The 22,356-nt window shown below is 30.9% G+C and overlaps 1 protein-coding gene across 1 annotated transcript in view; it reads right to left on the reverse strand.

Annotated features, from left to right (window-relative positions):
• Positions 1-1,682: 1,682 nt before the first annotated feature.
• The window catches only part of LOTGIDRAFT_107505 (hypothetical protein), a gene marked incomplete at both ends in the record, with an annotated part of 62,321 nt that continues 41,647 nt past the window's right edge, over positions 1,683-22,356 (reverse strand). Inside the window, 5 exons of the mRNA XM_009065650.1 lie at positions 1,683-2,062; positions 2,341-2,499; positions 2,977-3,090; positions 6,421-6,520; positions 10,103-10,223. Of these exons, the coding sequence (XP_009063898.1) occupies positions 1,683-2,062; positions 2,341-2,499; positions 2,977-3,090; positions 6,421-6,520; positions 10,103-10,223 (874 nt within the window). The remainder of the gene's footprint in view (positions 2,063-2,340; positions 2,500-2,976; positions 3,091-6,420; positions 6,521-10,102; positions 10,224-22,356) is intronic.

The raw sequence follows: 22,356 nt of genomic DNA on the forward strand, positions 1-22,356 counted from the left end.
TAGCCCATTTTCTTGCTGTTGATCAGGTGTGCAGTGACATCAATAGGCTGTTCATTCATATGACGTCACCATTTTACCAATAGATGACATAATTTGCGTTATGAGCCTCGCTTTCATTGTCTCAAAAACGAGGCTTGAATAATATCTATTAAAGATAAGTCATATTAAGTAATAAAAAACAATGAAATATCTATACATGCCACCATTGTCAAAATACAAAAAAGTTTACTTCATGGCATAAAGTTGATGGCATTCAAAGGGTCAAGAAGATATCTAAATACATTAACACTAAAACACAAATCTATTTTTTTGACTTGTCTTTAACATATAATTGGCTTTTATTTTAACAATTGAAAGAAAATTAAATACAAATTGAAGCCAACATTTAAGTATTATACAAGTGGTTTTGAAAGAATGAGAAATAAATCAACAATGAAAAGAAATAAAGGGTGAATTATGGGAAGTGAGCAGTGAAATTTAACAACCATGGATTCATTCGATTAAGGTTACAGACTGTGGACACACTGACAAAGTGAAGTTCTTCATTTTTAGAGATTATTTCAGTGTTCTAATTTCTATTAAGAACAACCATTCAAGATCATTTGTCTTTTTTTCAAGCGATGTAAAATGGATTTCATCATCAAAGTTCAGCAAATTTTAAAAGAACCCCACTTGGTTACAAATGGGTCCAGACTATATCTCAAAATATGAATTTAATCAATATACAAGTACCATCTTTGCTTGAAACTGAAGTAACTAGCAAAAATACCCCTGCAGGTCCTGTATTCTTGAAATGAATTTGGCAAAAGGATGTTTTAGGTCTTAAGTTAGGTCCTAGTGCTGAAATTGTTAAAAATATGAGGCTTGGTCTTAATTTAGTCAAGAAAATTAACAATTACTTAATTTTTGTTTTCCATTCTCTAAGCTTATCTCTGATGGCATAAGATTAAGAAGTTCTTAAGACTTATAAAAGCATCACTTTACCCAGTGTGTCCATAGTCTGTATGAATAAAAACAAGAAATTTATCACATATTGATGTTTTCATCAACATCAGGATGGAGAAAATAATTCCAGAAAATTGATGGTAAACTTGGGAATTCATAACAAAAACCTAAACTCCTTTTGACACTCATTTAGTTTTTCACACTTTTTAGTTCTGTACTTCTTTCTGATACTTTCTCATTATCAATGACATTGTTCATATTCAACACTTCCTAAACTGTCTGCATGAATTAGTTTATTTTCTTCCATTGGCATTATATACTTCATTAACAGCACATAACCTACTCTTTTTCTTTTTTGAGTTCTTCTTGGTAATATCATCAATATTCACCACAATCAAATGTTCAAGATTTTAACACCAAGGCTGTGGTATAAATTAAATGTCCTGCTATTCTATCCTCCTGGAGCTCCAAAGCTTTTACAGTATTGTTAATTAGGAATTCTCCACATCTCCCCAGTAGGTGAAATGCACACTTTAATGCTGGATTTCATGCAGACTTATTCCAATTCCTTCTATATTCACATGAGTTGGTACACCACCAGGGCCTGAATTCAATCAGAAATATACCCTGAGTAAAATATCTCACTCTAAGTGTGTTTTAAGTTTGTCAGCTGAGCTGAGTGGTATGAGAACAAAGGGAAGGCAGAGGGCCTTATTCTTCTCCACATTTTGTACCATCTAAAAAGGCTTGATATAGCAGTAAGATACTAAGGATGAGAGAAGAATGTAAGTTAACCAGAAACAAACTAATAATATAACTGTTGGGACTCTAAATTTAGTCGGTCCTCCAAGTTCCCCGCCTCCACATAATTTACTTCTCCTCACAACTAACAATATTATACATAGAAAAGCAAAAACACAGAAGACAGTCACAGAGAATGCCAGACTTCCTGGATCCACTTTAAAGTCCCTGCCATTGACTGCATGATAAACTGCTGCTATTGTCCACGCTACACCTATACCTAAGAATACATTGACAGCATTGCTACCTGTCACATTACCAATAGATGAATCAGCATACTGATCATTGACAGCAGCAACTTTACTAGCGAAGGTATCTGAAATAGAGGCAATATGTATTAGGCATTATTAGAATAAAGTTAAAAATACTGCAGATCAGTCAAATCGTAGCAAAAAAAGCTCCCCCTCATAATCTTATGAATCAACAGAAAAAGCTGTTACTCTTTAGAAGTGAAAGGTGTAGAATACCAACTCATCTTCACATATAACACACTGGTGTGCTGCACCAAATCTCTACTCTTCATTTGAATTTACCAGGCTGATTTTCTAATAATCCAACATGTAAGTTGTAAGTCTGTCATAAGAAGAGACCTACCTGGAACACTAGTTCCTAAAGCTACAAATGAAATGGCAGTAACAGCATCTTTCAAACCAACAGTACAACCAAATCCTGATGCTAAATCACCAATAAAAGCAGTTAAAAGACCTATACATGCTATAGAGGACCAGAAACATGCCCAACCTCCCCATATATCTGAAAAAAAAAAAGAAAAGGAAGAGCTTTAACAGTTTTGTTACATCATTACTTACAATTATTTCTTTAACACTGATGATAGTAATAGAAGCTGTTACAAGAGTTCCTTCTATTTTCAGTAATCAAATAAGGTTTTTGGACCTGTAAAGTATTGTATCATGGAATGCTGTGATTTGATTGGATTGTACTCTAGCGAATAAAGCCAATCAAAGCCCTAACAACAAGTGTAAGCTTACAGACTGTCTGTCCAGAGCTCTGATTGGTTATATTCGCTAGCATACAACCAATCAAATTTCTGCATTTACAAACCTCTATGAGACAAGAAAAATCTCTAATGAAGTCAAGGTATAAGACATAGTTCATAACAGCTTGACATGAGATCATACTGCCTATTAATAAACTAGTATTCTTCACTTCAAATAGGCCTATGATATACATTTTCTGACTGACTGTACTCTAATATAAATCTTGACCTACCTGTGGGTGGAATGAAAGCAAATAGAAGCTTCCAGAATAATGTTAGAAAGTGCATAACATAATCTAAACATGATGGTAGTTTCTCTTCTGAATCTTCTTCCTCATCATCATCACCTGCAAATATACCAATTTATTGTGAATGTAATAGAAATAACTACAGTCACATACAGTCACTACAGTTGGTAGGACAAGAATCTAACATAAACTTGCATAGAAATTGGTTGAAACTGCAAAAATTCACAGAGTGGAAATACCATAAAAGTGTCCAGATTTAGCAAACTCTTAATGTGAAATATTGTCAGGTTGTCAGCCCATTCTTCTGTCCACAATTGATTATGAAAGTGATAGAGATTACAGTTTTGATCAGATTGTGACGAAATTTGGTCCAATGTTTATATTATATACTTTGAAGAGATGTTGAAGAAGTTTGATCTTCATGAATTTTAAACAAACGTTTTTAAGTTATTGCCTTTGATCTAGAAAAAGTACATCAAAATTATTTCTTAAATGAGATGGATACTACAGGTTTGATCTGATTTTATATCAACATTTGCTTGTGAATGCAATAGAAAGATGAAGACATGCTAAATGCATAGTATTGAGTTGACTGTTTAAATTGATTTGAGTTTCTTTTTGAAAAGATTGACAAAGCTACTGTGTTGGCATAGAGTATTACAGGCGACTGATCATATACCTAAATACCATGACAGTGATAAGATCTCACAATTGCGAGAAAGGCTGTTTGAAATAGTAGAAATCCATAGAAGGACTCACTCCACTGAAACATATTATGCAAATGATTTTATACGAATATAGTCTGTGCCATTTTAAGACATTATCTTTCTCCCTTATGGGGTTTTTTCATGCCTACTTTTTACTAATTTTTGGTCTAGATTTGGAATTTGATATCTGAAATTGCATTTTATTTCGGATTTTGCGAGACGATGAGAGATTTTCATGTGTGATTATAAAAATAGTTGTGTTGTGTGCAGTGAGAGTCAAGCGGATGTTGATAAAATGTAGTGGTCTACTTTCAGTTTAGCTAGTTCAAGATGTTCATGGTCATATTGAATTTTTGTCAAGTATTAGCCAGGCTTTCATGTGACATATTGGAAAGTTTTCAACAAAATTTCCGGAAAAAGTTACAGAAGACTGAATTTCAAAATTAAACATGGAAACAGATGGCAAAGGAATTAATGGTCTCAGTCTTGCTGTTTGAAACATTAGAAATCCATAGAAAGAGCAAGAAGAGTTTTTTCCCTTGAATCATTTGTCTGTTATTTTACTTTCTGGTGAGACATATATATACAATAGTTCCATTCAATTAATGGCTAAATTGATAACTGTACAAGGTTATGTTAATAATATTCTGTAAGTAATCAAATTAATCTACTAATGGAGAACCTGTTAACAATACACCTCTTTTTTATTGCTGGATTATGTGACTTTAATGTGGAATATGGGTCAGGGAATACAGAAATTGATCCGGGATTTAATTTACAAAAACAATTTGTATATGTTATATCTAAATATTCTGTACATAAGTCAAAAGGGGAACTATGCAAAATTTTCATTTTCAAAAATGTTGTAAGTTATACCTGAAGATAATTCAGAAATATGCTATTTATATCTATGTATTTACATGATCAAGCTGAATTTTGTTTTAATAGGGTTACTATTATACAAATGTCAGTGTACTAATGTAAAGAAAGCAGTTTAAACTAGTTTTGAATGTTGGGTCTCATAATAACTTGATATTTTTAGTTGAAACCATTTGAATACGTTGGGGACATATTTCTCTACAATTAAGCGTTTAATTTGCTCATATCTGCACATATTAGTTTTCTAATACCTCCCAAAACAATAACAAACTTTATAAGTTTACGGAAACGTATAAAATGGTTTTGGCATTAAAAAGGTAACACTATATTTTTAAGTTAAAACCTTTAGGGACTCACTTCTCTTTTGGTTATAGTTTCATGAATTTTAGCCAAAAAATTTCAGAACTATGAAAAAACCAGAATGACCCTTTAAGATTTTTCAATTTTAATTAAAATAATCAAAAATGTCATACTTTGTAAATGTCAAATTTGATCCCATTATGCACGTCAAAAAAATGTTGTATGGTACTAGCATCAGGGATCCCAGTATGTAACATGAAAAAAGAGGAAATGGAAAAAGATCAGATGAGGATCAAGGTGGCCACAGATTCTCTGCTGTGGGGGTGCAAGGGGGAGATTTTACCAACTAAGATGCTTTGGATGTCATTTTCTTACAGAAATCATTTCATATCCCACAAATCCACTTTTTAAGAGGTTATATTTCAAAATAAAAAGATGACACTAGCCAGAAAAATAGAGGAATTCCTCTGAATAGAGATAGTCTGGGATCCCTGTAGTATGTAATAGATTAATATAATATAATAGTGCTAATGATCAGCTACCACATTCACCAAATAGTGTTACTACATGAGAAAAACAGGAACCCCACGAAGAAATACTAATATTAATCTCACAGAGAAGATGTCAACATCAGTCATTATTAGTTTCACCCATTGATTTTCTTTATCCTGTTTTCATATCAAGCTGAGTTTCTGATTGAAAACTTATTTGTAATGACACACATGTACCAATGAGAATAGGTTTTCCACAGATCTTATTAAGATCAGAAAGGCATGAAATTATTAAAGTACCTTACTATAAATATTTGGCTTACTACTTGGATCTTCAATGTCTAACGTGGTGTGACACCACAGACTAGTTAATATTTCTGATGCCTTGAGTGCAAATTAAAGTGCTTAACAAAAGGTTTTCCGGTCTATTTATGTGTATCAAGGACACCTATCATAGATTATTGCACTATTTCTGTGCCCTATTTGAATGTAGATAGGTGGTGTCCTACAAACCAGAAAATTTAAATGGGTTCTGAATTCATTTTGGGGAAACATAGTGGTTACATTTTCATATTTCTTTCCTCATTCATGTTACCTTGTAAATGTTTATATGTTTTATGTTATTTTCTGTATTTTCTGTATTTTTATTCTTTCTGTAATCTTGTATATAATTTGTAGTTTAGTGGGACCTAATGAAAATTAGATTTCTGTCTAAATGGGTTGCCAAATAAAGTCATTATTATTATTATCATACTTTGGTCTGACTTAAATGAAATTTGTCAAGTTTTAAAGAAAAGAAAGAAACAACTATATTTTACAAGGATAACAAAGGTTCACAAAATTTAAGGATCATTTCTAACAGTTGGTCCTTGGCCAAACCTCTCGGCATTGATCTTTTCCGGATTATCCGTACCCATCTACAACTTGGTCGACTGGAATTGTGAGTAAAGATGTCTAATTCAAGTTTACCAAACTTTCACCCGAAAATAGAGATCGCTAGAGAATCTCATAACCCCAGTTGTCCCCCCTCCCTCTTTTCTCCCATGACTTACCTGCACTAACAGTGATAGCTTGTACAAATTGTTCTCTCCATGATGATGTTCCTACCACTAATGATACATTGGCTTTCTTTAACAGCTTATCTACAACACTCTGAAATAGATTCAAAATAAATTGTCAGTTTGAAAATCATGAAATCAAGACCTGATGATATTTTGCAATTGGGTTTGTCAACACAAAGTATCTTTTGAGAAGGTTAATGGAGACAATAATATTGTCTATTATTTGTCCACGATTTTAAATTTCTGAAATTTTTCAAAAAGTTCAAACAAAACAAAACAAATATAACCTGGTGTCAAAACTATATCACACTATAATCCAATAAATCCATAAACTAAGTAATAATCTATTAAACTAAGTAATCATTCATAAAACTAAGTAATTTTGAAACATGCACTATTCAGCTTAATAGATATATCGTCTTATAGAGAGATTCTATTCTAAAGTCATGGCATCTGGTAAGTCCGATTGAGGAATATATACACTTGTTGACCAAGTTTAAAGTTATGTCCATTCTAAGAAATGAAATGAATGGAGTTTTACGTCCTACTTTTCTGCACCATTCTATTCTAAGAGGTAGTATTCCTTTAAATGACAAACTTGTACATACAACATACATAAGATATTTATTGAAAGTTCAATATTTTTTTTGTCTTATGTCTTATCACAGTCAAGAGGTTTTTCTACTTCTCTACTTGACAATGTAAGTTAAAATTACGAAAGAAAAAAATTGATATGAATGATAAAATCGAATTAATGAAATTTTTAACTTTAATTTGAAGAGGTTTCAATGGAGAAATTTATCATAACAGTCAAATGGGTAGATTTCCTAATTATTTTTCAGAGAATTGAATTTTTCACATTATCTATTCCCTCAGTATTTAGAGCTTGTGGACAAAATAGCTGACCATAGCATGAGAACAAGATAGCTTGCCAGGCAAGGTAACATAAGCTCAAGGCAGAAGTTATGAAATAGCAATTCCTTTGGCTAACAGATCATTAAATTAAACTTGTCAAGTTCAATCATTAAATTAAACTTGTCAAAGTCAATCATTAACTTTAACCATGTCAAGGTCAATCATTAACTTTAAACTTGTCAAAGTCAAACATCAACTTAAACCATGTCAAGGTCAATCATGAAATTAAACTTGTCAAAGTCAAACATCAACTTTAACCTTGTCAAAGTCTATCATTAACTTTAACCATGTCAAGGTCAATCATTAAATCAACGTTGTCAAAGTCAATCATTAACTTTAACCATGTCAAGGTCAATCTTTAACTTTAACCATGTCAAGGCCAATCATTGACTTTAAACTTGTCATTAACTTTAAACTTGTCAAAGTCAAACATCAACTTTAACATGTCAATGTCAATCATTAACTTTAAGCTTGTCAATGTCAATCATTAACTTAAAACTTACAAGGTCAATCATTAACTTTGAACTTGTCAAAGCCAATTATTAACTTCAACCTTTTAAAAAACAATTATTAACTTTCACCTATCAAAATCAATGATTGAATTTAGAGTTGACAAAGTCAATCATTAAAGTTCAATTTGTCAAAGTCAATCATTAAAGTTCAATTTGTCAAAGTCATCAAAGTCAGTCATTATCACAAATGGATTTTATCATGTCCATGTAAAATTTCATCAGAATTGCAATTAAGAGGTAGCTTCTATAATGCTTACAAGACACAATTGTGACCATAATCAAATCAATACTGTTAGTAAACATAATTAATAGTAACAACAAATAAATTGACAGTAAATGAAGATCAATACCTTTATAAATAATTCTAATATATATATAGAAACCTTAATTAACTGTTCATGTACCTATTGCTTCATTTACTGGTTTTAAATCATCAACATGAAAAATATGCTGACATATGTCTTTTGGGAGTACTTGTATTACAGTTATGTTCACAAAAAAAACTCAGATGATGCATAGCAGATGTAATTCACTCGAATCAGATTTGTATCCCTTTCCTTGATATGAATATTACTCTTGATAACATCATGGGACAAATACCCAACATGTTAAAAAATTTGTATAATAATAGGAACAAACCAAAATGTTCTTATGCAAACTGCAAAAGTTCATGTCTGACAGTAACAAATTCAGTGAAGTAGACATTACAGCTACACTAGATTATGGTTCGCCATTTCAGGAGCTGGAGTATATTGTATCATATGAAAATCACATAATCCCTTCACTTTCTATTTCTATGACAGAGTCTTAAGAAAAGACAAGGTTCTAATCGGCGACAAAAATTTCAGACCAAGACCATTCGCGTGTCCACACCATAAGATGTGGTAGACAAAGCCAGGTGTCTGTTTAAATAAAAAAAGCTGTTTACTAGACCACTAGCATCTCCCACTTCTGAGAAAAGAACAAGACAAACCTCAACAACTTTTTTTGCATAAAGGGTGGTACCATATTTGAGCATTTGAAATTCAAAAGAATAGGCATAGAATATTAAGTCTGACATTAGAAAAGCAAATAAATGATTTTGCTCTTCAGTTAACAGGTGTATATTCCAAATTGTCAAATCAATTTTATCTTTTTACAAACTGCACAATGTAAGGCATTATATGATGTAGTGATGATGTAAAATCAATATGATCTCTAAAGAACAAATATGATATTAATTGCCCATATATTTCATTTAGCATGCAATTTAACTATCACTTACAATGACTTGTAATGGTGTCATTGAATTTTCTGTTGAGTTTTCTAATGTTAATGGATATTTTCACATTTGACATTCAAAATGAAAAGTCATCATATCATTTAGCTATGGATTTGTTAAAATGAGTCCTAATTAATGATGGGTAACCCTTGATTAAATTGATCATTGTACGACATCACAGGCTTGCAATGGCCATCTTGCACATTTTGAAAACTTGGTTTGTCAATATCGTGATTAGGTTGAAATAGTTAACAGAGAATCGTGGTTTATAATAAACCAGTTGGTAAAGCACCGATTAGCTATGACAAATGGACATTAAACCATGGCTTAAAGGAGCACCTCCACTATCCGTTCGACCAATCATACTTTAGTTTCAGAAACATGAATTTTTTTAGCTTACATAATCAGTACTTGTGTTCACAGCTCATCGTCCAAATTTGAGCCTTCAAATCCATGTGTATCCATAATTATTCACGTTTGAAAGATAAAAATTGGACTCCAATTTTAGTGAGACTATGCTTATGCCATCTATAGAAAACACATATATTATAGTGAAATTTCTAGTTTGAGGTATATTTGAAGGGATTATGCGATTTTAGCGCGTTTTAGTACTTCTTAAGACTATTACAACACATTAAAGACCCAAATCACTCCCCAAAAATCCGTTCAAGCAAGACAATTCCATTAATGAAAATCTCGTCCAAAGCATCGAGAGTAGAAGTTGTGTAGTAGTGGAATTCTCCAAAGAGAAATACCATCAGGTGTTTCGAAAAGAGTAAGCCACTACCACAATGGTAAAAATCATGAGATTAGTATTATAAGTACTGATTTTTTTTTTACATGGGTCAGAAAAAGGTCCAATACGCCAAGGTGACATGGTCCTATCTAGCATTCAGCCCATGATTACAATATAATGAATGGTATCAAAGCTGACAGTTCAGGCCAAATTTATTTGAGTAGCTTCTAGCATTTTCAGGCTACTTACCTTGAATTCTACACTTTCTTTTATGTTGACAGTAATCTTAACAATATCTCCTAATCTAGGCTTAGCTAATTCAGCTAGCTTCTCATCTTCTACGGCTAATTCAGCTCCAGAATCTTTATCACTCATTTTACCTAGTAAAAACAAGAAAAAAAACACTGCAAGATAGAGCATACAATTTGTTACCCCTGATTGTATGTGAAAAGTTGATAAAACAGCTTACAATTATATTTAAAAACTTATTGTCCTGATGATAGTATCAATATCAGAAACATGTCAAGATTTCATATGTTAAGCCTATTTCAATTGATCAGCCGCATTAAGAGATATGCGATGGCTCCAGAATTTTTTCCTAATAAAAGACACAAGTTGTTGAAGCTGGAATTGAAACATTGAAACCTGCTTTTTATATAGCCATTTACATTTCTGTTTTTACTCTCTAAATTATTTTCATTATGAATAAACATGCTTATTGTTGAAATGCATTATCAATTGTCTATGGGGAGTTTAAATGGAGAGTTCAAATCCATCATGCTATCAAACAATTAAGTTTTGTCTCTAATAGAAATTCATCGAAAAATCTTTTGAATTATTGATAGCACCTAGTTTAGATAAACATAAACTTATTCTCAGTTCCAAACCTTGATAGATTTTTGTCGGGCAACTCAAATAACAATCATAAATAACCTTTTTCATACCAGACATTTGATTTTTAAGTAATTTTTGATGCTTTTGAATTCAATTCTTCCATTTCGCAGACAATTGATTTTCATTTGGTTTTAACCTCCAAGATGCACTCAATCATAAAACTATATTCCAAAGAGACATTGCTATGCAGAAAGCCTTTAACAGACGTATTGGAATCCATTAAATATATCATGAAATGGGTAATTAGCTTTATATGACTCAGTGCAAATCAATTCCACATTATTTTCTTGACACGATATTGCATGGTGAAAATTAATTTGTTGTTAGAAGTTTTATGCAATATTCTCATGCAAGAGAAAAGATATCCCGTTTCAAAGAATTGCGGATCAACCTTTTAACAGTGAAAGTACCGACTATTGATTGCTTATCAAATAATATGGTATTTTATGCATTCAACAATGGTTTATGAACTGACAGAAGGATCAGATATATACTTGATACAGTCTCTCACGGGTACATGTCAGAAAGTACATAACATATCAAAATTATCATTCATTTATAGTCTAAAAGATCCTATCTGCAAATCAAACCAAAAGGGAGACATAATTCATAGTTTGGCTTATAGAACCTTAATCATTGTAATGTAAGATTCATATGAATCTCAAGGGTGTATGAGTCAGTTTCAATGTCTGAACCTTGATCCATTTCTCAGTTACTCTCAATCTTTATTTTTTAGATGAGTTCGTTTCAAAAATAAATGATTGTTTCTATGTGCGAAATCTTTCTTTATCTATCCAATTACCAAAATGTAATAGCTGCCAAAACACGAGGTTAATAGTCTTCAGTATCAGTCCGGGGGTTCAAGGGTCAAATACAGAAACCGACTCATGTAGTCTTTCGATATCAAGAAATTCATATAAAGACATGAGCATAGTACAAGTGCTATGGTCTGTAGTCTGAATATCAGACTGCATTAAGTTATTAAAAAATATTCACCAAAATTTATCCCAAATCTAGTAAGTCATGCAAGTTATCATTCAAATGAAAACACATTACAACAATGCAGAATATACAGAGCACAATATCTATACAACACTTATCAGACATTAAATTATAATAAAACATTCAAACATATTAATATGAATATATCTGCCATAACAAAATTGTTGTCTTTGAAGTTTTCAATTCAACTTTGTAGTTGTGACTTTGCCAAAATGGTTAAGAATGAAAAAAACTGTTTCTAAATATTTTTTGAAAGATAAACAAACTGTTTTTATTAGCAGATCACAAGCAGGAAATAGTATTCCTTAGTAAATCTAAGTATTCTGCTTTATATATATTTTTTTTTTCAAGAAAAGATAATACATTCATCCTTAAAATGCATACCACCTGAATGATAGAAGCATTATTGAACCATGGACATATACACCCAATTTAGCTAGAAAACAAAGAAAACACCAAAAAAAAAAATTTACCAATATTTGAGAAAATTTGTTTATATATGGAGAAACGGTAGTATTTTCAAGATTTTCAAGGGAAGTAAGGAAAAGAAAGTTGATTCACTTTAGAATTAGATCATGCACAAAAGCTTTTACCAATTTGCATCCAAGGCATTTTAATAAGATTGAGACTATATTTTTTACTGATGGACTTTGGTACTGACATTTTACATTCACATAGAAAAAAGATGTAAGCTATAAAAATCATTTCTTAATTACTTATATCAATCTTCTCAATTTAAATTTTTTTCATCAAATACCTAAAGTGTCATTTGTGAAAAGACTTTGATGCAAGTTTTAAGAATTGATATAAAACCTTAACTAAAATCAAAAATAACTAAATAGGTTGAAATCAAATCACTGAAATAATGTGAAAAAACTAAAATAGCAAGCCTGAGTATACTACAACTACGTGATATGGGCATAAAATAAGGCTACATCTAACAGTCGAAACAGGGATAACTTGCAAATAGTCACAAGACCTCTGTACTTATCTGTTTCTTTAGGGGCCTTACTGGAGTGATTGGATTTGATGGATTTGATGGATCTATTGGATATGATAGATCGATTGGATCGGATTGATTTATTATCATCTGAATCTGTATCTAAAATGTAATAAAACATTCCTTAACATAAATCATAACCCCTGAATCTGCACATCTTGTTTCCAGCCATTTTTTATATCCTTTTGATTGAACCTACAAACTTAAAATTGCAATTAAGGAACATCAATATTTAATCTGAAAAAAAAAAAAATAGAAATGGAAGAACAGAGATGTGGGTGTATAACAATAAATGAATGATGTCAGCAATAATATAATTCATATTAATATCTAACAGATCAATTAATGTAATAATAATGAGAATCTAAATACATGGTGATAATCAAACGCAATTACTTTAATATATCATGAATAACTTATCAGTAAGTTTATATTAAATAATAACTTAAAGAGCCATACTAAGGTTATAAACTAAGGATTTTTTAGAAGTCAATTTGAAAGCAAAAAGTGATCTTGGGTGAATTTTTGCCATATCCACATGTGTTATAAATATATTACTTCCCCTGTACCAAAAACATACAACATTTCTGAAGTTCTGGTTGTTGGAAATTGACATTGGTCTTAACTTTATCTTGCCTTTAATCAAAATAACTTAACATATCATCTTATTGTCCAATATCACTTTTAACCATAGCATCATTGAATAAAATTGTTAATTGTTTCTGTTTATTTAAAAGCCTTCTCGAATAAGCTATTTTCAGTATATGGTTTATTAACATATTCTTCTCCTATTTGATGGCAAACCTGTCCCTTTAACTTCACTGTTAAAATAGTCTTTTGATGTAGAATATACATCTGGTAAGGCATTTAAATACAAGACAAAAATTTCCAAGCAAAAAATTAAATAAAAAAGTAAAGCATTAACTATTTCATTTGAATCATTTCTCAAAATACATGCTAGAAAGAACTAGTCAGTTAAATATTTGGTTTATTTTGATTGTAAGATTGATGAAGTCCCTTTATAGACAATCAATGATTTAGCAATCATATATTGGACACGATTGTGAATATCATTTCATCATCAAACTTAGTGGCTTCAAATGAAGTGATTACATACATTATTGAACTGTTTACAAAGACTTACTTAGTTAAATATTCTGACATATGAGAATGTTATTCAATTACTCAAAAGGTCAGTCAGAATTTGTCACCATTTAAAGCTGTTTATTGGTGACTAAATGATATTCAATGCAGAATATAAATAGTTTTCAATCGATTTTTTTGTGTTATACAAAGCTTTTAACCTAGATCTGATATCATAGAAAACAACTCCTACAAACTGAGTATAATGTGGAATCAATCATTGTATATATATGATAAATTGATTATCACATTGCACAGCATAAATTATCTAGTTTGAAAAAGTATTAAAAGTATTGTAAAGAGGTTTTCAAAATTTTCAGGGACACTGATAGCATCAATTAGCACAATTCCAATATTCAATAGGATGTCTGTCGTTCCTACAATTCTACTCAAACTAAGTGTTTGATGATGTCACTAATCACAAAATGCTAATCATATAAGGCCCTTTGCTATTAGAGTTGTCATCTTAGTACACTTAGTTGTAGTGTAATTGCAGGAACTACAGATGTCTGATTGAAAATTGGAATAGTGCAAATTGATGCTATTAGTGTCCTCAAAATATAGAAAACCTCTTTACAATCTCTTTAACTTTGAAATCTAAAGTCTACCCCTGTGTATAGATAAAAATATGTGAATCTTTTATAGATTGGAATATGACTGCATGGATCTATTTAACAGATCACTATCAAGATCAGCTAATATAATCATTTTTGAACAGCAAAAGACTGACTATCTAGTTATGGCAAACTAAATTTGAATAATTGATGAGTCGTTAAAACAAGACTGGACTTGACGCAAGCTTAAGACAGGATAACATCATAATGTTACGGTAGACAGCTCATTAGAACACAAAGTAAATCGTGCAGATATCTAAGCACTTAAGCAAATTTAACAAATGTTAATGACACATATCTGTAAAATCTAAATATATGTCCTTTACAAGTTAATATAATATAAGGGGATATCTGTATATGGATAGCTCAAATTGCATAAGTCACTTGACTGCAAAATATAAATGTCTTCAATCATATACCTTCTGCATTTATGAACTTAGTAAATGATTCCTTATAAGAAATATGTTTCTTCATCTTAAAGATGGATTTCCTTTTTTTTTAGTTTCAAATAAGAAAATTATTTGATTTATTTGTGTTTCTAATGAATTATCATGTTTTCTGAATCATATCATTATGTTCTTATTACATATAATTAAGAGTTTTAACCAATCATACATGTCCATGTATTTAGTTTGGATAAACCAAAAAAGTTTTTTTGACCTTTCTTGATAGGCCACTCATTGGAATTCTGTTGGTAATCTCCAAGTCATTAGAACCCCTCTACCTTCTATTCATATAAGCTTAAGTATTATGCATTTTCATAAATGCAAATAAGGGAACCCATCTTTAAGTCTTGGAACAGCAAGATGTGGAAATAGTTAATTCAAGATTACATCAAATTGATAATAATTGTAGAGTAAATCATGATGTGAATAGTGTCAATTTGGAATACGTTGCACCATGACTTAAATATCTAAGATGATCAGCTTCCGAAACAAAAAAATTTCGATGAACTAAAAAAAAAAATGGAAATTTAAAAATAAAATGAAAAATGAAGAAATCATCATGCATCACAAACAAATTTAACAGTATAATTAAAAGAAATAACACAGAAATAAATCAAACCAGATGAAATGTAAATAATCAAATATTATGAGAGAAAATACACCATTTCAAGTGTCGATAAAACCAAATGAAGTCAATAAAACTATCAATTTTCAGTAAATGTAAATTTAAATAAAAAAGAAAATAAATTATTAACTTAAAGAAGGAAGATGGAACAAGTCCCCCCACCCCCTCTCAAAAAAACAAAAGATTCTGAATTGGTTAATGCCGAATTTGTTGAAAGCTTGGAATTGAAAGACATGCTATAATATAATATTATTGTTAGACAGTGAAAGTCATAGAGAGTAAGTTAATTAGATTGACTCTGGATAGAATTATATATATATAGATTCCTCAAGCTTTCTGAAGAAGATCAAATGCACCATAATATACTGGCTGTGCACAAAAACACTTTTGTTTTCAATTTTAAATTTACAAACCTTTTTTGCCCTTTTTATCTGAAAGTATAGTCAATTGAGAAATTAGTAAAAATAGACAGCTCCACTACAAGTTTTCATTTAAAACAGCATAATCGCCCTATGAAACAAAATTACTTAAATGTCAATAAAGAATATTAAATGAAATAGTGGCTGAAAATCAAATCTAAAAAAAATCAATCAATGCATTAACCAACAATTGGTTGTTGTTTCTTTCCTGAATTCATATTAAACAACATGTGAGGCAATATTTCAACAGTGTTTCTAAATTCTGCTTTCCAATTATTCTGTTATAAAAAGCAAATAAGAAAACATGGAATGAAGCATCTATAGGATAATGAGTTTTTGACAGGTTTCCAAAATCTTGAGTGATTGTCATTATATACCTATATCATGATCCCAAATTATGACAAGAATTATCATAAAAATACTACATTCTAGCTATTTTCATCAGTGGTTATTTGGCTTCTTGTCAAATCCTCTTAGTAATTTGTTGTATCTATTAAACTCGACAATTTTCAACCCAGACAGTACATGATCAATTTACACCTAAACTGATGGAGAAATTCTTGTGTCTTATGCCAATCTATGCACTCTTCTTTCATCCTTCTCACTACAAAAGTTAGATCACTTCTGTATCCTTCTGGTAGTTAAGGGATTATTCTGCCTTTAATAAATTGTTCGCAAGGCCCAAAATCTTATGACATCCTTGATCTAACCAAAATTCAATAATTTCAACTGAAGTCTAAAGAATCTATAAATTCAGGATAGGTTGACCAATTGTTTGCCCAATTGTACCTAAGTCTTAGAAACAGGAATTTTTTAGCTAAGCTTATCAAATTTCACCATCACCATCAAATTTGAGCCTTCAAAATCCATGTGTGTGTGGAATTATCAGTGTTTTTGAAAGCTAAACTAACAAATCATCGTTTCTTCAAAATATATAGAAATGACAGATATAAAAATAGAAATTTCTATTTTAATCTAATATATATTTGAAGGAATTATGCAATTTTCGTGCAGTTCTGAAGACATACATATATTCAAGACACTGAAAATAGCAATCTATGGCCTTTAAATATAAAATCACACTATAACAACTGATTCCCTAACAAATAAAATGGGGATATAAATATTAAGGATTTTTTTTTATTGGCATCATTAGAAATATAACCTTTAATTCAAACAGTTTTATTTCAGGGGAATACTGTGAAATGTTCACTCATCAGACGTAATAGTCTATTTCTATACAACTTAATGAGCATCAAAAATTGTCCGTCCAGCCAGCAATCAATATCATTTCATGGTTTCTATCCACTTAACTTCCTCTCCCTATATACTTCTTACCCATTGAAATGTCTAATCAGAAAGACATATTCAAAGAGAAACTTTGGATTAACCTCATCGCAGACAAATCCATAGTTGAATTGTAATTTGAATAGTGATGTAGACTACTGGTAAAAGGTGTTATTAGAAATTATGTCTTAGAAGCACTGGCCTAGTAGAGACTGTGGATTTCAGCAGTATAAAACATTTGGAATTATTTTCGATTTGATCTCTTTATTAAATTACAATTGTCTCAAAGAGTCAGTGTCATAGTGCAATATTTAACTTAACAAATGTTTTGTTTGCACAAAGGCATGAAATTTCAACTGATTTCAAATTCTTTTATGCTTCTCAATCAAACAGTATAATTCAAAAATATTACATTTATAAAATTTATAAATTATTTTTCAATACAGGACCCTTCTTCCAGTAAGCTTACATTGCCAAAATATTGAGAGTCCAAATTCCTATGGTGCTAAGTGATTCCTTGTAATCAAACACTTGACTAATGATTCGTCTAAGCTTGAATGCCAAACCAACACTATTAGCCTTTTCAAATTACCTCAAAGAAAAAGTCAATTGAAAGCTTAGCTTAATTATACAGAAATATAATCGAAGAAAACATTCATACCTATAATGTTAACCAAAGCACTGAAAGTAATTTACATAATGATTTTTGTGAAAAGTTATCAATCATCTATTGAAGCATATCTAATCTAATATTATCATTTAATATAATTATATTTGATTGTTCATGGTTTTCTCATTGTACACTACTAGTGAATTGTTTGCTTGGTTGCCATGACTATCAGTTACTAGTACAACCTTGACTTAACAAGGTTATTTCCAGCACTAGCCAACTGAATTACTGATCATATTTTGTAAACTGTATTGATTCTATATAAATAGGATAACAAGAAGAATTCATTAAGATTGCCCGGTTAAATTGGTTGGATTAAATGCCATAACAATCATAATGATAATATCATACACATACAGATCTGACCGATTTCAAGCTTTATTAGTGCTGAAATGTCTTCATAAGATTAAGCAATTATCAAGGAAGCCTTCTAACTCACTGTGAAAGACACACGAGAATATGTAAAATAAGTGGATGTGACTCTGTAGGTTAGGTTATCTCTTTTATTGTGTCAGGATAATGATCATCAAGAACGTTATTTTCATATACTATCATATATCAATATTTGAATGCATTTCCTGTCCCCAATTATCGATGGAAAGATTGAAAAATCTGTGATACGCAGTAGACACCACTGTATCTTGCATGTAAGAGGTTTTATACTTAGCTCATTATCTTGCATTTCTCATTATGCCTTGGTTTGGCCAAAGATAGCTCCCTGCTGAACCCAATTTCATGCCCTAATCTCTTAATTAGTCAATTAGATTGGTACCATATTTAAATTGTGACTGTAGCCCACAAACTTAATGATTGATCCATATATATTATTGAGGGTATACGACAATAGTTGTAAAATCAATACTTTGGAGGAAAACCGTAGATAAAAATTGCATAAGAATCTCTTAATTTCAAGAAATTTCTAAATCTAAAATGGATGATTTGCTCATGTTCTTGTATGTAGGCATATCAAGAGCTTAATGAATCAGCAAAACATGACCATTTGATCTATTCATCTATGGCAGAAGACCTGATAGTCAAACCAGCTGCTGACCTGTCAAACTGAATTTCCTAAAACAGAAATCTTGTAGAATAAAATGGAAATCAACAGAATCAAGTATGTGTCAAAGTGATACAGTATCAATGTCAGACTATTGATCTCCTGATAATTTTCTAGTCAACACAATCTTCTAGCACTTCAACCCAGAAACCATTGACACACAAGTAGGTAACCTGTTAAATGTCATGTTACCAAACCAATAGAAATTGTTTGAATTGGTGAAGCATTATATTCAAGCACTCGACTATGAATATAAATAAATGTTGCTATGATCATACTTGCTGAGAGATGCAAAATCAGATGATGGTGAAAATATTTTCAAATGCAAACTTCTATTAAAGAGTTGCTCCTAATTTTCAATTTTTATCATGGACACTGATAGCATCAATTTGCACTATTCCTATCCACTATTTTCAATCAGTCTGTTGTCTCTGCTATTCCATTAAAACTAAGTGTTTGGTGAATTCACTTATCACAAAATAAGCTTTATCAAGTAGGGTCCTTTGTGATTACTGATGTCATCAAAGATTTAATTTTAATTGGAATGGTGCAAATTGATGCTGTCCCTGATATAAAAAAAAATTTGAAAAAGATCTGATGAAGGGTTGTTAATTATTGCAGTAAGTGAAAAATTTAGATGAATATTTAAGCTGTGATGAAGATTATATTAAAACCACTGTATATCCCTTTGTCACAATTGTGTCATTTCTGATATAGAATGTCATTGTTGCTAAATTATATTGTGTAAGAAGAAAGTATAGAACTGGATACAATGGCATTATATCACTAATAAATGATTATTCAAATCCAGATTATGCTGTTTGTCAAGCAATAGGTCAAGTCCCTTAAAGAGATTGTAAAGAGACATATGTGCATCAGAGACACTGATTTAGCATCAATTTGCACCATTCCAATTTTCAATCATACATCTGTGGTTCCTTCAATTCCACAAAAACTATGTGTTGATGACGTTACTAATTGCTTTCTCAAATACGGCCATTCACCATTAGTGACGTCATCTAACACTTTTTAGTTTCAGTCGTATTGCAGGAACCATCAGACACTTAATTGTTTTTAGAAAACCTCTTTACAATCCCTTTAAAACACTAGCATCAAGGTTTAAAGGGTGAACATGGGGAGATGCAAATGAAAAGCTTATTTATAGACAGTATGTTACATACACTAATGACCTAGCATGCTGTGAAAAGTAGCTATTTAATAATGAGACAAGGTATTTTGGCAAAAGACATTCAATTCTTGATCTAATTCCTTACAGATTATACTGGTGAATTGGACCGACTCCAACAATATCAAGCCCACAACAAGCTTAAAGACATCACTTTAACACATATCACAAGTTCCTATGTGCTATGATAATAGACTTCTAGCATGAATATATTAATTATACATTCAATGTATAGCTGTATACCAGCAATAATTATTTCACAGTTACAATCAATGGTCTCACTAATGAAGATAAATCTCAACTCCGGGATGTTTTCTATGAGGATGTAACATCATTAAGAGGTTATTTAAGAAAACAACCAATGAAAGACATTCTTTTAGAGTAGATTTCACAGAAAAATGTTCTCTTATAAGACGCATTTCTTACATCAATCTTCCAACAAATTCACAAATGGTTGACATTCAAATGACAACTTAAAAAACATTCTCAACCAAATGTTGAGTACCAATATTCATCTCAAATCCCCAAATAACCAGATCCATTAATAAGAAGAGAATCAAGATTTGTAATGAATTAATCAAGATGCCATGTCTGTGATGGTGTTACATTTACAGTTTAAATATTCTTCATCACCTGTTGTATAGTTTACAAGATGTAACATCTATCTAGTTAATCAAATCAATTCTGTCTGTTCTGACAAAATTCAAGCAACTGCAAAAGTTATCAGCAAGGACAAATTAGCCAAATTTTACCAGCAAAGGTATTTGTATTTGCCAATAACATGTACAGCTAAAATTTCTAGCTTTGTTCGCCATAGTTACAAATTAAATTATCTGTCAAGACTACAAATCTATCTCGCTGCTTGTTTATTCCTAGTGAAAACTACAGAGCTTATTGCAGGCTTAGTCTAATGTGAAAACATGTCTTACAAGAATGATAACATAATAAAATACAGCCTTGAAGTTTCTGCAGGGACTCGAAAAGTTCCTAATACATTTTGTAATTATTGTAAGAATCATTCCAAAAGATAGCTTGCCAGGCAAGGTAATATACGCCCAGTGGCAGCTTTGATTTTGAAATATCACATGGGTGACGGCAATATACGCCCCCCATTATGTGGGCGTATAAAAATGAAAAATCCTTTCTAAAAAATGTGTTTAATTTTTGCCAATTATTCAAAAAAATTGAAATAACATGCTTTATATATAGTATTTTACCTCCACCATGTGTGATTATCATTTCAATAGATTTAATAGCATCATTATTTCAAACTTGTTAAGTGTGAAGAACAACATGTTAATGTTTTCATTATAATTCAAAAGCTTACTGAAATACTAACAATCAAAACCACAAAATGAAGCCCGAAATTCAAAACAACATATTGGCAATACACCTGAAGATGACAATGTAGATTGTTGAAACGTAATGTGTAATAAAACTAAGGAGTAGTATACCATAAAATTGTGTTCCGTTATTTAATGGCAATACATTGGTTGCAGCTAATAAACCTTAATCATTCCTGTACACCTATATTCTGTATCAGGTACCAACAATGTATTAATAACAGAAGCAAGCCATAATAAGCTACTAAAACCTTAAATTTGGCCATAAACCCACCATACATGATTCTGCGTGGTACTTAAACCAATGGAATTTTCACAGACAAGAAGAGGTTAAGTCTACTGAGAGTATGAATATCAGTAACAGAATGATAATGATTCCCACTAGAGACTAGTAATACCTGAACTCTATTATTATCAATATTATTAAATCATTTTCTGCCTCCTAACTTTCAATAAAGCATGGTACAATAGTTAGTAGAAACTAGTCTTATATTAATACCATCTGCTACACAATTCTTAATTATCTACATTGTTTTCATTCTTTTGACTTTTGGCATATTTTGATTTTCTTTCTATTCTTTAATCATTGATAATATAAATTTAGAGTCTGTCTGCTATACTCTTTCATCCTATCATTAACTATACAATATTTTTATAAACCATGAGTTTGGAGCGAAGTTAAATGTAAAAGGCTTAACTTGTTCACTTCAAGACCTAAAGAGTAGATTTACTTTGAAAAGATAACATAAAGGGATAGGTTTGCTATTTTCCTGAGTTGATTTTATTGAACTACTAGAAATGTAAGAAATACACAATT

Source organism: Lottia gigantea (assembly GCF_000327385.1).
Source record: "Lottia gigantea unplaced genomic scaffold LOTGIsca_7, whole genome shotgun sequence".
In the NCBI taxonomy this organism is placed as follows: Eukaryota; Metazoa; Mollusca; class Gastropoda; family Lottiidae; genus Lottia; species Lottia gigantea.